Source organism: Gymnoscopelus microlampas, assembly GCF_963454915.1.
Source record: "Gymnoscopelus microlampas genome assembly, chromosome: 14".
NCBI lineage: Eukaryota > Metazoa > Chordata > Actinopteri > Myctophiformes > Myctophidae > Gymnoscopelus > Gymnoscopelus microlampas.
The window spans coordinates 7,905,862-7,924,320 of record NC_139951.1 but is presented as its reverse complement, the minus strand read 5'-3'; the positions used below and the strand labels follow the sequence as shown (position 1 = coordinate 7,924,320).

General features: G+C 39.3%; 1 protein-coding gene across 1 annotated transcript in view; it reads right to left on the bottom strand.

Moving 5' to 3' along the window:
* The window catches only part of LOC311060014 (GTPase IMAP family member 2-like), a gene marked incomplete at its 3' end in the record, with an annotated part of 101,564 nt that extends 95,393 nt beyond the window's left edge, over positions 1 to 6,171 (bottom strand). Inside the window, exon 1 of the mRNA XM_084078139.1 lies at positions 5,995 to 6,171. Within this exon, the coding sequence (XP_083934265.1) occupies positions 5,995 to 6,081 (87 nt within the window). The 5' untranslated portion in view covers positions 6,082 to 6,171. The remainder of the gene's footprint in view (positions 1 to 5,994) is intronic.
* Positions 6,172 to 18,459: the final 12,288 nt, after the last annotated feature.

The following is an 18,459-nucleotide window of genomic DNA, read 5'->3' as shown; positions in this document are numbered from 1 at the left end:
GTTCTTGTGGCTCCATCATCACAAACTTCAACATCTTCTCTATCACCTCCTCCTCTCTCTTCTTCCATTCTTCTCGTGTTAAAGTTCTCCTTCCTGTCAGTCTTTCAAACAGGGTCATCGGTCGTGTCTCCTTGTTACAATATCGACAGGTAAGAGAGGGAAAATTCACTGATCTTTGTACATAATATGATGGAGAAATAACATTTATAATGATACAAAATAAATATGTTACAATGATCATGTATGAATGTATGAATAAAACACTATAAGGTAAAGAAATATGTGTGTGATTGAAATCAAATTAAGTTTCATCTATGAAACATCTTCCTCTCTCCCACTTACATCAGTGTCTGCCAGGCTGGGAACCTCACTCATGGTGTCAAATTCTGAAGAGCGTGTTCCACCACTCACTGGAACAGAAGACAACAGACAGCCAAGATATTTACAACGAAAATATGAAACATTATGTCATTTTGACCTTGACCTCTTCCACACAAAAAGTTAGTCATTCCCTACAAGTTTCATGAAAATAAACCCATCCATTCTTATGTAATTTGTGTACACACACACACACACACACACACACACACACACACACACACACACACACACACACACACACACACACACACACACACACACACACACACACACACACAAATTCATTGCTGTCGGGCAGAAGCCGTATCTCCATATTTAAACGTTTTCCTACATTAATGCCCCAAGTAGTGTGGTTTTATAAATATTGAACCAATAAAAAGTATAAACGAGCTTGTGACTAAATAATAACTACCCATTGAAATGGGTTATTTTATTCCATTTCCTAAAAGTAACATTATTGAACATACAAGGTTTCCACCTGACATGATGATATGTTGTAAACAGGATATTGATACTCACTGCTTGGAGGAATAAAATCCAAGCTGTACCTTCTCCTGACAGCTGGTAGGGTTAATTGTTCTGGTCCCGTCACTGAAGACTTAAAATGAAATAAAACATGAAGAAAATAATTAAAAATGTGTTTTATTATTGTTTATCTATGAAGATACTATGAAACATGGTCACTCATGGTGTCATATCCTGAAGAGCGTGTTCCACCACTCACTGGAACAGAAGACAACAGACAGCAAGACACACACACACACACGCACACGCACACGCACACGCACACGCACACGCACACGCACACACACAATTACAAAATCATCGCTGTCGAGCAGAAGCCGTATCTCTGTATTTAGACTTTAGAGTATTAACAAGAGCTTTTTGTGACTACATAATAACTACTTGGAGCAGTGGTTCTCAACCTTTTCAGGCTGTGACCCCCCGAACTGGGGACCCCCCACCCTGATAAGAACTTAAATGTAGGAGTTGAGGCATACATGTTTTTTTTTCACTCGGTTCCACAGATAAATATTTGCAATAATGTTTTTTTTCCCCTTTTGTTGACGTATTAAAAAGGTCTTAAAAGTCCTTAAATTGTCACTTCACTATCATCTGGGGTCCCCCGCAAAAATCATGTGGGGACCCCCCTGGGGGTCCCGATCCACAGGTTGAGAACCACTGACAGAGTACTGAAGTCCTGACGTCACTCCCGTTACCCCTGGGTCACAGAGGTGTTTTTGTATTGGAAATCCCATTGGAAATCTTACATCACATCATATAAGAACTGTGTTCCATAAATAAATATCACCTCAGCCATTTAGTCAGGAATGTGACTTTGTGTCATTTATGATATTGAGTTACATTTGATAACATCTGTGTTTGGAGAAAAATATATAATAATCTTACTCTTTGGATAAATTAGTACTTTTTCCACTGTCAGTTGGTGCTTCATATTCATATGAGTAAAATCACAGAGGGGATTTGTTTATTTTTGGAACACAGTTCTTATATGACACAATCTAAGATTTATAGGATTCCTAATGCAACAAATTACTCCGTTACCCAGGGCGATAGCGGCCTCTAGCGGCAGTAATGTCACACTTCGGTGCTCTATTGGATCCCATTTCCTGAAAAGTAACAGTATTGAACATACAAGGTTTCCACCTGACATGATGATATGTTGTACTTGATATAGATACTCACTGCTAGGAGGCTGAAACTGCTTGCTGTTCCTTCTCCTGACAGCTGGTAGGGATGATTCTACTGGCTCCTTCACCACAGACTTGAAATAAAATAAAATGTAAAGTAGAGAAATAAGAATTAAAATGTGTGATTAATGTCAGACTAAAGTTTAATCTATGAAACATCTTCATCTCTCACTCTTACATCAGCATCAGTCTGGGTAGGAGCTTCACTCATGGTGTCATATCCTGAAGAGCGTGTTCCACCACTCACTGGAACAGAAGACAACAGACAGCAAGACATTTACAATGATAATAAAAACACACCTGGATGTGAAAACCCTGCAGCCCAGCACAACATCTCTACATGTCTCTGTTCCTCATATATGAACCATGATGTCATTTTGACCTTGACCTCAGCGCAGCCTACTGATTTCCCTCCAAGTTTCATGAAAATGCGGCCATCCATTACACACACACACACACGCACGCACGCACGCACACACGCGCACACACGCACACACGCACACGCACACGCACACACACACACACACACACACACACACACACACACACACACACACACACACACACACACACACACACACACACACACACAGATACTCACTATCGGGAGGAAAGTCCATGCTCTGTGCATCCTCTAGGTCCATGCTGTTCCTTCTCCTGACAGCTGGCAGGGTTGGTTCTTCTGGCTCCGTCACCACAGACTTCAACATCCTCTCTATCATCTCCTGCTCTCTCTTCTTCCATTCTTCTTCTGTTAAGGTTTTCTGTACTTTCAGTTTTTCAAGCAGTGTCATCTGTCTCGAAGGTCTAAAGTGTCGTCTGTTCCTCATCACCATGTATTTGATTTTCCCCATCAGCTTTAATATATTTGAAATGTCCCACTTCATGGAGTTTAGAACATGGTATCTGTATCCACATTTCTCCAGGATCCACCTCAGAGGTTCTCCTTCAGACTCTATGTACTCCTCAACACGTCTCCCTCCCAGCCACCATCCCTCTGTGAACAGAACCAGAGTGTGTCTCCAGACTCTGTCCCCCAGCAGCTCCATGTGTTCCTCCACTGATCTCCTGTCAGCTTCAGAGAAACTGGACCTGACATCAACAGTCAACAGGACAGCATGGGGTTCAGGAGAACACAGAGTCACACCGTGTAGAAGGACGTCTTTGATCTTCTGTGATGGAGGGGTAGTCGACCAGTCTGGACAGTTCACCACACTCACTTTTCTTCCAGTAACTTCACTCTGTTCTCTGACACATTCTGTCGGTTTAGTGTGGGTTTTAAACTCCTGGAATATGAAGTTTACTGTATGTTAGTCATTATAATAAAAACATTCACTCTATTCTGTCTTCACTGGAGTTCCTCTTCAATCTTACCAGTAATTAACTCACTGAATGTAATATTATCCATATATCTGTCTAACAATGCCACAGTAATATGGGATTAATATCATGTCATAATGACTTCTGAAACTGAAAAAAGCTCTAAAAGTTGAAACTCTGTGTTTGAAAGCTTGACGCATACGTTAATTTGACATTCTATCTTCTCCACAGGGGATGTTCAGAGCACTTTATTAAACAGAGCAGTGGTGGAAGAAGTACTCAGATATATTACTTAAGTAAAAGTAGCAATATGACAATATAAAAATACTCTGTTACAAGTAAAAGGCCTGTTTTCTAAATGTTACTTGATTAAAAGTGCAAAAGTATTGGCATCAAAATATACTTAAAGTACCTACATTAAAAGTACTGAAATGTTTGAAAAGAGCAGATAAAAAAAATAAAAGAGCAGATCTACAAGCTCACAACGCGTTGTGAGCTTGGGGTGCATTTCTCCTTTCCGACATGTCGCCTTTCCGACGTTGACTAACCCTATACCAAACCCTAACCCTAACCTTAACCGCACGCGGAAGCCACTAGTCGGAGTGGTGAGATGTCGGAATGGAAGGAGCACCCCGTGAGCTTGTACATCGGCTATTTTCAAATATAGCCTATGTATAAAATAGGGCAAGAGTGGTTAATGTATGTTTCATAATATCATAATTTATATCTGAAAAGTAACTATTGTAACATTTTCAAATAATTGTAGTGGAGTAAAAGTACAATATTTGCCTCTGAGATGTAGTGGAGTAGAAGTAAAAGTACTGAAAATGGGAAATACTCTAGTAAGCTACTACTAACTACTAAGTAAAAATTCCTAAAAACTATACTTTGAGTACTTGAGTAAATGTACTTAGTTACTTTAAACCACTGAAACAGAGAGCATCATTATTCAACTTTCATTTGTAGTTGAGTAAATGTTTGACCAGGAGTATTTCGACTCAAATATTGAGGTTGGGTAGCCTACTTTTTCCACACAGGTTAATAATCAGTACCAGCAAAGAGCTACTGTATGGAAGTAAACAGAATAACTAACAGTGACAGATTTACTTTATCGATTACTTTTTCAATTCATCAAATAATCGAGTTGTGCGGGTATTTTTCTTATAAGAAAATGTTATTTATTACCACATTGATTAACCATTTAAGGGTTATTTCATACTTCGTCAGACAACAATATCATGCAAAGACAGTGAAAATATCAATTCTACAAGCTCACAACGCGTCGTGATGCGACGCGTTGTGACCTTGAAGATCGGCTATTTTCAAACTTTTAAGTTTTTTAAAACGTTTTTGAGACTTTAACCCAATAAGACCTGAAGCAGATTCTACAAATGTCTTCTACATCCCTCCAGTTCTCTGAAAAACGTATGTTGCTATATGTGGTGCTCAAACTTTTTCATCTCAAGGACCCCCAAAATTATATGTATTCGGCCGCCGACCCCCATCTCAAAATATTTTGTTCCAAGGACCCCCAGAAGCAAAGACTTTAGTTAAAAATGTTTGCTTTAAAACAATATATATTAAAAGATTTGCACACATTTTCACGATTTTTCAAAAATAGCAGATCTACAAGCTCGTAGCGCGGCACTCGGTGCCGCGCTATGAGCTTGTATATCTGCTATTTTAGATTAGCCAAAGTGTAAAATTATGCTTTTAGCTCAAATCAAAAAGTGACACAGTGACAAATAAAAAGTGACAACCTGCGTTCGAGGTCTTAATGGGTTAAACCATGATATGCTCAAAATAGGTCATGATTATTAATGTATTATTTTATTTAATAATCGATTATCGATTTTTCCTTTTTTAAATAAATTGATTAGTGTGTTGTTGTTACTGTGTAATCCTATAAAGTTAGCCAACACAGTGGTTCTCAAAGTGGGGTCCGGGGACCCCCAGGGGTCCTTGAGGGGGTTCTAGAGGGTCCCCAGCCAAATGATTGATAGTTAGGAACCGAATGGGACCTTATGGGTCTTTAACTCAGAGAGTGTACAAATGCAACCAAATGAACCCTCACGGGTCCATTTAGTTCCATTTGTACACTCTCAGAGTTAAATGAACACTGATTTTACTGTGTAGATGGAATTCCAGAGATAAACAGGGGACAGTGGTTTAATGCATATCAAATTGTGTCTCCTTGAAGTTAAAATGGTTGAGAATCACTCCTATAGCTATAATAATCTTCCCTTTCTGGGGGTCCCTGCCATATCTTTTCAAATGGGGGTCCACAGACTAATATGTATCATTTTGGGGGTCCTTGACATGAACAAGTTTGAGAACCACCGAGCTAACACACAGTCATGGTTTGCATTAAAGATTACAGACATGATGAGAATCTACATGTGTTGGACTCCATGTCTGTGTGTTTTGATCACTGACAGTTCATTGATCACATGATCAATGAACATTCATGACAGCAGATACTTTTACATTATCTTCAGAAAACATATTTGATCACTTTACTGTTTACTTACTTTGAGTGAAGTCATTCATTATAACATTACATTCATATAATATTACTCACCTTGAATGGAATTCGTTTAAACACAGCCTTCTGCAGTATGTGATCTCCAGCTCTGCTCCTCTGATCCTGTTCTCCACCAACCAACATCACCTTCACATCTGGTAGACTCTGATGTTCTCCTGACACACACACACACACACACACACACACACACACACACACACACACACACACACACACACACACACACACACACACACACACACACACACACACACACACACACACACACACACACACACACACACACACACACACACACACAGCATTAGTTCACTTTACACTGATTTAGGATTGGATTCAGAGATTCAGCTAAATGAGTTATTACATGTTTAACAATTCTGCAACAACACTGACCACAGAACAGTAAAAATAATGAATCAATAATTTGAAGTTATACTGAATATGATGTGATCAATTATGCAAATGAGTTGAAAATACATGAATTAAATCACCAATGTGTCAATCTGTTGGTCATTAGATCAGTTCAATGGAGGAAGAAGTACTCAGATATTTTACTTTAGTAAAAAATACCACAGTGTACAAATACTGTCAAAAGTAAAAGTCCTGCATAGACATTTTCACTTAACCCATTAAGACCTGGGACGCATCTCTGTCATTTTAAGATTTCTTTGGGCTATTCAAAAATAGCAGATCTACAAGCTCATAGCGCGGCACCGAGTGCCGCGCTATGAGCTTGTAGATCTGCGATTTAACTCAAATCTTTGCTTCTGGGGATTCTACATTTGTCTAAATCCTAGAACAAAAATTTGAAGAAAAAACTTGTTGCTAAAATATCAGTGGTTTTCATGTCAAGGACCACAAAATGATATGTATTTGGGCGCGGACCCCCATCTCAAAATATGTTGTTCCAGGGACCCCCCAGAAGCAAAGATTTGAGTAAAAAAATATATATAAAAAATAAAATGCAGTCAACGATTGGAAAACATTTTCACATTTTTTATAAAATAGCAGATATACAAGCTCATAGCGCGGCACTCGGTCTTGATCTAATAATGCTCCTAATGTATGTATTGCTTATCATGTATTATTTATCTCAATTTGCATAGAATACTTGAGTAAATGTAATTAGTTACTTCGACCATCCGTTATAACAGGGCTCTTCAACGTTTTTCAGGCCAAGGACCCCTTAGCTGATAGAGAAATGAAGCAGGGACCCCCAAAACATGGAAAAAATTATGCTGCAGATTAAACTTTTTCATAGATTTCATAGATATCTTCATAGATTAGTTTGACAGCACTATCATCAATGTTGTGTAAATGAATGTTTGTTTATACATTATCTTATCTATTAATATGTTGGATTCATGTTAATGTGTATGTTCAGACATTTAACCACTTAAACCCTCAATACTGAGTATACTTGACCTGTGACTCTGTACTTGGTCTTAAATAGCCGATCTACAAGCTTGTCGATCGGCTTGGCGGCCCCCCTGTAGTAACTCTGAGGACCCACTAGGGGTCCCAGACCCCCTGTTGAAGACCCATGCTTTATAATATTAAGCTTTTACTTTTTACAGCATCTTTTTTTATGTAGAATGTGTCGCAATATTTAGAATATACATTATTAATCAATCAAGGTCAAGGAGAGAGAGACACACTGACACACGCATGGTCGCAAAACACACACACACACACACACACACACACACACACACACACACACACACACACACACACACACACACACACACACACACACACAGGGATGCTGGGGTTCAAGTGGTTAAACAAAGTTAAATAAAGTTGTTTACAATCTGTCCTAATCTCTCAAGTTCACCTCCTGACATACTGTATCTTAGGGGGAAAGATTTACATATTTGCGTACTTTATTTACATACTGTAATATATAAACATACTGTAATAGATAAACCTCACCTTCAAACACAGCTTTCAGAGCAGTTCTTTGTCTCTGTGTCTTGGTCAGGAATGTCTGGACATGTTCCTCTGTGATCTTCTTCCTCTCTGACAACGTCTCTGAAACATCTCCATCATCTTCATAGTGTCCACCTCTGTTTCCTGTCACCATCTCCTCTATCTTCCCCAGCAACTCTGTGACCTGAGTGTCATCTGTCTTCTGATTGTTGAAGACATGATACCTGTTCCCACATTTGTCAACAAGCCAGCGGAGGTCTTCTCCTTCAGCCTCAATGTGCTGCTCAATGCTTCTGTCTCCCAGACAGTCTCCATAGTTGAACAGTACTATAGCATGACTCCACACGCTCTGTGACAGAAGTGTCATGTGTTCCTCTAATGCTACTCTCTGTGCTTTGGTGAATGCTTCACTAAGAGGAACCATCACAAGAACAGCATGTGGTCCAGGAGGACAGAGACACACACTGTTCTGGATCTCCAGTTTGTCCATCTCTGAGGTGTCCTGTAGTGGACTGTTGTAGTACCAGCCTGGTGAGTCCACCACTGTCACATGTCTCCCTGATACTTCACCATGTCTCACCTCACACTGCACTGACCTCAGACTAACTTTAAAACCACTTCCTCCCAGAATGGTGTTTCCTGCTGAAGTCTTGCCAGACCAACGCCTTCCCAAAAACACAATCCTGAGGTCAGTCAGTCCTGTCAGAGAAAAAGATTGTTTACTTTCACTTTGACAGCTTCTTATTTAACCACTTAACACTGGCATGACTGGGGTTGCATTATCCTACACACAGCCTGCTAAACGGTCAATTTGGACAAGAAATCAAGCTCTGCTATTGGTTCCTGTCTCACCTCTTTGGACCAGACTGACTGACACCTTCTCACCCACCCAGTGGGGGGTTCCATTGTCTTTTAAATAGCCATTCAACTCCACTCTGCTCAGTCAGTTAGCTCACTCACTCTGTTGTTGCAGGCAGAAACATTTTAAAAAGTAGTAATTTAGTAGTAATGGTAACTGCAGATTCTGTAAAATGTTTATAAAAAAGCGTATAAAACAGTGCAATCTGTAGCGTCACATTAAACTCTTGAGGGAAACATGGAGCCTATATGAACGCTGAAGCCACTGTCTAATTACGTGACTATCTCCATTGTCCAAAACACATGGATATCTCTTGACAAACCAATATTATATTATATAATATTCACATTATTGTCTGAGCGTAAAGCTCTCATTCTATCAGCTGTTCACACTGACAGAAACGTCTCCTCTCCTCCTGCCTGTCAGCGTAACAAGAGAACACACCGCTATGTTCCACACATGTGCTCATTCCTGCTACTCCTGCGCTAAATATCTGATCTACAAACATAAAACAGTCGCTGGCTGACGAGCCCTCTGCTTGTAGATCAGTACTGTTGGCGCAGCATTGGGTTGCCAAATTTTGCGAGAGAAATGAGCAGTCAGGTCTATGAAAATGTTACTGCATGCGTTGTGCCCTGACAAAACAGTGAGGCATCAAACCATTGTGGGGTTTATAGCCGAGGCTAATTTGCAACGACAGTCCCTGGTTAGGCCTTTTTATATAAATATTCACCTAATAAAAAAGAAATTACGAAAGGACATGGAGCTCTAATCTAAACAAGTATGAAAATACATTTATATCTGCAAAGTAACTAAAGTTTTCAAATAATTGTAGTGGAGTAAAAGTACAAGATTTGCCTATGAGCTGTAGTGGAGTAGAAAATTATTACCATTATAATGTAATTATATATATAATAATAATAATAATAATAATAGAAAGACGTGGAAAAACAAGCCCAAAGTCGCTTAGAATAAGCAGACATGGCAACATGGCCACAGCAAAGTCTGCTGTCTACGGGCCGCTCTGTGGGGGGTCTCGAGGTGTAAAGTGCTCTAGGGAGGGGGAGAGAGGGGGAGAGCGATCAATTTAGCCGAAATAAAACGGCTGGGATGGGATACATGGTATGTATTTCATATTTATAATGAGTTAAAAAAAAAAAAAAAAAACGGAGATGGTTTGAAACATATATTTAGGAAAAGTCATGAAAGGGGAACTTTCTCAGAGCTTCCTGAGAGAAGTTAAGCCACTTTCAATTCTCAAAATCGGTCCCATTGATTGCTTAGTCACGCGAGTGTTAAGACATTTAATTATTTCACAATTCATCACACAACAAATAGTGAAAATAGCAGATCTATGAGCTCACAACACAATGTGTTGTGAGCTTGTAGATTTGTATGGAAATGATCACCTACAGCATAACAACATGCGCAAATTAGGCATGCCAGGATTGATATGATTAAGAAACAAGGCTAAAATGTCCAGGTCTATATGTTGTTCTTAATATCTAATAATGAAATTGCTGAACATATTAACAGCAGAAAGGTGTGTTCAGTGTACAGTTCAGAACAAATATCCACCAGGAGACATCATAGAATAATAATAATGTACATTACTACCTAGACTAGACTCATGCAACAGTGTGTGTGTGTGTGTGTGTGTGTGTGTGTGTGTGTGTGTGTGTGTGTGTGTGTGTGTGTGTGTGTGTGTGTGTGTGTGTGTGTGTGTGTGTGTGTGTGTGTGTGTGTGTGTGTGTGTGTGTGTGTGTGCAGGACTGATCAGCTTCATCTATCTAGTACACACTGCCAGTAGAACCAGGAAGTACCTCCATTTATTTTCACATATCCTCATTGTCGGGTGGAAACCTTGTATGTCCAAAACCATTACTTGTCATCAGTTTTAGTTTGTAGTTTTAGTCATAGTCTTTTGAATAAAATTCCATTTAGTTTTAGTCATATTTAAGTCATTTGAAATGTTTTAGTTTTAGTCTAGTTTTAGTTTTAGTATCATAGGATTTTAGTCAACTAGATCTACAGTTAATTTAGACGACGAAAATATGTATTTTAGCGGGCTGTGATAGCGTTGTAATGCCTGATTTATACTTAGCTGTGTGCTGAAAATAGACGATTTACAAGCTCACAACAAGTCTGTGACGTGTTGTGTAGAATGACATAATAAAATGACATGAAAGAACACCAGTCCCTCCATCTAACATTGTAGTCTTTTTATTTAATTTTTTTTTATGAAATTGTAAATATATTTGGTCCTAGTTTTAGTCATCATAGCTTAGTTTTTATTTCATGTTTTCTTCTTTTTTCGTCAGTGATAAAAGGTAGTGGATGAAAATGTTTCGTCATAGTTTTAGTCGACAAAATGAACACTGCTTGATATGAAATAGAAAAAACAGCCTGTGTTCCAATGTATTTACTGTAATCAGTGGTGGAAAAAGAACTCAAATTCTGTACTTAAGTAAAAGTACCAATACTGCAATATAGAAATACTCTGTTACAAGTAAAAGTCCAGAATTCAAAATTTACTTGAGTAAAAGTACAAAAGTATTGGCATCAAAATGTACTTAAAGTACCAAAAGTAAAAGTACTAAAATGTTTGAAAATAGCAGATCTACAAGCTCACAACGCGTCGCGATGCGACGCGTTGTGAGCTTGTAGATCTGCAATTTTCAAATAGCCTATGTATAAAATAGGGCTAAAGTGATTAAAGTATGTTTCATAATATAATAATTTATATATGAAAAGTAACTAAAGTTCTCAAATAATTGTAGTGGAGTAAAAGTACAATATTTGACTCTGAGATGTAGTGGAGTAGAAGTAAAAGTATCGTAAATTGGAAATACTCAAGTAAAGTACAAATACTTCATAATTGTACTTAAGTACAGTACTTAAGTAAATGTACTTAGTTACTTTCCACCACTGACTGTAATGTAATTATTATTTAGTCACAAGCTCTTGTTAAACCCATTAAGACCGGGAACGCATCTGTCATTTTAAGATTCCTTTAGCTATTCAAAAATAACAGATATACAAGCTCAAAGCGCGGCACCGAGTGCCGCGATATGAACAAATCTTTGAATATATATACATATTTTCAAAGCAAACATTTGTAACTCAAATCTTTGCTTCTGGGAATTCTACACGTGTCTTCTAAATCCAAAAAGTGTATTTTTCCTTACTTATGTTACTTATGTTGCTATATATCAGTGGTTCTCAAACTTTTTTCATGTCAAGGACCACCCAAAATGATATGTATTTGTCTGCCCCCCCCCCCCCCATCTCAAAATATTTTGTTCCAGGGACCCCCAGAAGCAAAGATTTGTGTTAAAAATGTTCTCTTAAAAAATATATATTCAAAGATTTGCACAAATTTTCATGATTTTTCAAAAACATTGCAGATCTATAAGTTCATAGCGCAGCACCGAGTGCCGCGCTATGAGCTTAACCAAAGTATAAAATAATGGTTAAAGTGTTTACACAGATGTGTTCCTGGTCTTAATGGGTTAAAGCTTTCCACTGGTTAAATATTTATAAAACCCTCAGACAGAATTAACCACTTTCCTCTCGTCACGATGCAACGTGTTGTGAGCTTGTAGATCTGATATTGTGTGAAACTGTAGTGTGACAAAGTAAGGCATTCATTTAAGGATTAAGATAAAAAGTTGAAATGTGGAGATATGAGGTTTCTGCCCAACAGTAGCAATATGCTGCGCACGCACGCACACACACACACACACACACACACACACACACACACACACACACACACACACACACACACACACACACACACACACACACACACACACACACACACACACACACACACACACACACACACACACACACACACACTGACACACACACACACACACACACTTGCATGAGTCTAGTCTAGGTAGTAATGTACATTATTATTATTCTATGATGTCAGACACACAGACAGACAGACAGACAGACAGACAGACAGACAGACATGAACTCATAAATCAAAACATACCAGTATCTTTTGGAAGTCCAGTTGTTTGTTTCTGAGCGTCTGCCCTCCTTTGTTCTGCTCTTCTGCTGATAGTTCTCTCCATCTCCTTCAGTTCCTCTGAGACGTGTTTTTCTGTCTCATAGTGACAACCATTACTAGTCACCATCTGATCTATCTTCTCCATCAGCTCTGTGACCTGACTTCTGTCTCCTCTGTCACTAATGTTAAGAACATGGAAGCGGCCTTCACATTTCTCAGTAAGATATCTAAAGTCAGAGTCAGATCTAATGACATCAGGTCTCATTTTGTTTTTATCAGCTACAGTGAACACTACAATAGTGTGTTTCCACACTCGGTCACTGAGGAGAAGACTCAAATGCTCCTCTACTGACAGATCTGTTCCTACATATGTGTTGTCCAATGGCATCACTAGGACAAAGGCATGGGGTCCTCCTGGAGGACACAGATTCACACTCTGTTGGATTTCTAACTGAGTCAGTTTTGGGGTCAGATCTAGGGGTAAATTAGACCCCCATCCTGGAGTGTCGACCACAGTGACCTGTCTACCAGACACTACCTCTTGTCTCATGACACTCTTGACTGTTCTACTGTTTGTTTCAAAAACATCTCTGCCCAGGATGATGTTTCCTACTGAACTCTTTCCACTGGGTTCATCTCCACGTCGTCTTCCCCCGATCAGAACAATTCTCATTTCTGTTGGTTCTCTGTTCTTGCCTGGTTGGAAAAATAAATATAATATTAATAAAGATCACAGATATAACTAAGGGACCAGTCGAAATTTACAGAAGGGGGGGTATGGAGGAAATATATGTGCCCTAATTTAAAATGCCATGACCCTCCCTCTGAATGGGAAAAAAAATCAATGACCCTCCCCAAGTGATTAAAAAAAAACGAATGACCCTCCCCTAAAAATATCAATGACATTTACCTCAGTAAAATTATGTCTATTATACATTAATCTTATTCCTAACCTTAACTTCGAGTAAATAAATTGACCGTAAGAAGTAACGTTGCTTCGCGGAAAATTATTAACTGTAGTGGGATTCGATCCCGCAGACTATGGAACGCACGGATTCAGAGTCCGACGATTTACACATAAGCTACCCGTGCTGATGGAAGGACCAAGTTGTCAGAAAGAATTGAATTTAGCACCGCCCGTCTGGCCATGGAAGTGACTACGTTCTTCAAAGTAGCGCTGCTTGAGACGCATCATCAGGGGTGCAATGCTCACTAGACGGCCTATTTGACCAGGAGCACGCGCAGGCACACGCATAGATTTAAAACTACTTTAAATTCACACTTCAACAAAGTTTACAAAGGCTACCGACTCACGCCAGGTACATTAACATAGGAATTAGCCTGTGCATATCAAGTGTCCATTGTGTGACCTATATAGGTGTTAAGCGACGTGCGCGTCACATCATTAAAATACAGTGCAAGCACTTCCCAAATGAGCATAGCAACACTGCGCATCATCAATAGAGAACACTTGCTGTATTAAAAACAAATATGAAAGGCAAGCGCGGTATAATGAGAGGCAGGTGCCTGGAGTGCACAATCTGCACATGTGATGTGTACAGAGACGTGCAGAGAGATTTGGAGAGGCAGGGGCTGGAATTTCAAAAGGGCACCTACAGTATTGCTGGCGCCGAAATGTCAGCTTCAAAGCCCGTACTTCTCCAAACATGTACAAATGCTAAATATAAGGTGCTTACCCGCTTTCCCCAAATGTTAACTCGGTGTCCGTTGTGTTTGTGTAATGTATAAGTTCATATTTTCCCATGAAGAAGTGTTTTATTCCCGTTTGTTGCCGAACGCCATTTCCCCCCTCGTTTACTTTCTGTTTACATTGAGTGTAATTCTGGATTTCACCAGATGCGCCCCGTCACCAGTACCACCGCCCATTGGGAACCTCCGACAGAATTGGCCACAGGCGGGATCAAAACACTTATTTATTGAAAGATATGGACTAATATATTGCACAAACACGCCTTACACCGAGTTAACATTTGGGGCAAGCGGGTATTGCACCTTATATTTAGCATTTGTACATGTTTGGAGAAGTACGGTCTTTGAAGCTGACATTTCACAGCAATCTGGGGGGTGGTAGGTAGATAAGACTCGTAGAGATACATGTTACTTAAAATCGATGAAATACATCTACGAGAGATTTTATCTAAGGCTATATTAGATAAAGAGCGAGAGAGAGAGAGAGGATATGAACAGTATAATTATTTTTCGTCCACAAATACCTACTGTAGGCTATCTGTCTCAAATTAAGACGGATCACTGATTGTCTGCGCTTCTCTGTGTGCGTCTGCTGCTCTTGTTGAATGGACAATGGACATGTGAGTGCGTGCGCCCGGCAGGGTTATAGGTTTCGGTTGGACACTTTGTTGCGCGCTGTATCGCGTACCGAAAATAGCCGATCTACAAGCTCACAAACTGCGTCGCGCTGGGACGTGTTGTGAGCTTGTAGATCGGCTATGATTATGTGCGTGACACAGCGCTCAATTAGTATACTCAAGCTTTACTGGAGATGCGCGTTTAGAGAGTTAGGGCAATGTTCTTAGCCTTGGAGGAGGGCATTGCGTTTTTTTCACCATTTATTTTTCACCATAATAAATGCTACATTCATGGTCTGGAGAGGGCACCTTTTGGGAAGTACCATTGGGGAGAAAACGGAGGGGTAGATGATGTTGTGTTGATCACAGTTCTCCTGAATTCAGAAAAACTGTAGTAAAAACAAATATATAAAAACCCGGACTATTTTATTAATTTAAAAATGCATGACCCTCCCTTGGACTCAAAGTAAAATTAGTTGACCCTCCCTCGGACTAAATTTAAAATGGCATGACCCTCCCCCATTTTCCTCCATACCCCCCCTTTCCTAAATTTCGACTCGTCCCTAAACCAGTGTCATTTTGCTGGTTTCATGTGTTTTAATAGAACTCACCTCTGATGGAAGCTGAGGTTCCACTGGCCATCCTGTCTACAGCTGTTGTTTGAACTGTAAAAAAGTAACATACAGTAAGTCACAATAATCTGCTGTTATTATAGTTTTGTTGTCATTACTGTTATATCACACATTTGACAATATAATGAATACTATTTGACCAGTGGTTCTCAAAGTGGGGTCCAGGGACCCTCTGGGTTCCTTGAGAGGTTCTAAATGGACCCTTACAGGTCTGTAACCCTTGTGGGTCCATTTGGTTCCATTTGTACACTCTCAGGGTTATAGGGGTCATTAAAATTAAAACGTTTGACAACACATTGGTTCTCAAACTTGTTTTGTCTCAGGACACCCCTGTAAATAACTTTTTCATCCACGGCACCCCTGAATTACATTGTTACTTTAGAGCACCTTACTGTACATTTATGTGATATTACAGTATGTAAATAAAGTATGCAAATATGTAAATCTTTCCCCCTAAGATACAATATGTCACGAGGTGAACTTGAGAGATTAGGACAGATTGTAAATAACTTTATTTAACTTTGTTTAACCACTTGAACCCCAGCTTCCCTATTCTGGGTGGAACCTTCACCAAAAATAGCCGATCTACAAGCTCACAACACGTCCCACTCCCAACGGGATGCTTTGTGAGCTTGTAGATCGGCTATTTTTGGCGAAGAGATTTGATGTAGATCAAAAAAGAATGCACAAAGTACCGTGAAACTCAAGTTCGTTTTAGAGCAGTGTTAGGCAACAGGCCTAAATTTGCACCAAACTGTAGATCCTTATAATTAAAACGTTTGAAAAACACTCTACCATCATGTCAAAATAGAGAATCTACACCCACCGTAAGAATGTTATTATCAATGTTAGGAGTGCTTCACAGGCATGTGTTTCATAAAGTCTCTCTCCATATCTAAATAGAGACCTTAGAGCTCCTATTCAATGAAAGAGCTTGTTTATCTCTGTTCAAAAGGGAGTCTGTCTGTCTGTCTGTCTCCAGGTGTTCTTTTTTTAATACTTAATCCATTATGAACGGGAACGCATCTGTGTCATTTTAAGATTTCTTTGGTTATTCAAAAATAGCAGATATACAAGCCCGAGTGCCACCGAGTGCCGCGCTATGAGCTTAGATCTTCAATAAATTGAAAAATCGCTGAAGATTTGTGCAAATCTTTCAATATATATATATGTTTTAAAGCAAACATTTTTAACTCCGATCTGTGCTTCTGGGGGTCCCTGGAACAACATATTTTAAGATGGGGGTCCGTGGCCAAGTACACATCAATTTGGGGGTCCTTGACATGGAAAAGTTGGAGCACCACTGCATAATAGCAACATACTGTTAGGATTTAGAAAACATTTTTAGATATGTATTTGGCTGCGGACCCCCATCTCAAAATGTTTTGTTCCAGGGACCCCCGTGAAACAAAGATTTGAGTTACAAATGTTCACTTTAAAAAATATATATATATTCAGATATTCAGAAGATTTGCACACATTTTCAAGATCTTTCAAAAATAGCAGATCTACAAGCTCATAGCGCTGCACTCTGCACTATGAGCTTGTAGATCTGCTATTTTTGAATAGCCAAATATATAAGACACAGATGTGTTCCTGGATTGAATGGGTTAATTAGCTAAACATCCTCATTCATTGGTGTGTCCATCACAAAATGATTACCGCAAGTATTTCTATCTGTACCTTTGATTAGAAATACTCTGTTACAAGTAAAAGTCTGGTAATTAAAAATTTCCTTGAGTAAAAGTACAAAAGTATTTGCATCAAAATATAAGTAATAAATAAGTTCAAAATGTATAAAACGATTATAACAAATATTTTGAAAATATCACAAGCTCACAATGCGTCGTGATGCGACGCATTGTGAGCTTGTAGATCGGATATTTTCAAAGGCCGAAATGTATATAGGGCTGAAGTGGTTAAAGTTATTTTGTGATAATAATCTAAACCAGAAAAGTAACTAGTAACTAAAGTTGTCAAATAATTGTAGTGGAGTAAAAGTACAATATTTGCCTCTGAGATGTAGTGGAGTAGAAGTAAAAGTATTGGAAATGGGAAATACTCCAGTAAAGTAAAAATTCCTCAAAAGTGTAAATAAGTAATACTTGAGTAAATGTACTTAGTTAGTTTACACCACTGCCAAGCTGGCCCATTTGGCTTCAGCTGCCACGCTTGTTGTTGTGCGTTTCATCACTGAGCGTCTAGCTTCCTCAAACAAAGCTGGCCTGTTGGGCTGCAGTTTAGTTTGTTGTCACTATGTATCAGTGCTGGTATGTCTTCTATCTTGTTGTTTAGCGAGCAGCCTGCAGTGCATATAGTATGTTCTGGTCATGAACTTGACCGTTTGTTTAATGAGGTTTTAGTCCCTGTGTCCCTCTCCCTCAGGTTGTCTGTCTACCCCTGGCTGTGTGTGTGTGACTGGACCACGCAGAGAAGTGTGTCCGCGGGCATTAACTGTGTGTTTTGCCGTTGAATGTCCCGGTAGGTTTACATCTGTCTGTCTCTGTTTTGTCTCATTGATCTTAAGCACTATTGAATAGTGGGCTGATACTGCTGCTTGTGTTTCCAGGGCTTGGTGAAGAGGAACACAACGCCAACGCTTTGCCTGGGTGTAGTTTCACCTCCTGACCGTCAGCCCTGGTTTTGGGTTTAATTTGGGTTCTTTTATTATGTTGTGTGAAACCCCCGGTCGCCTACTGTATATCACAGTCTATTACCTGTGAT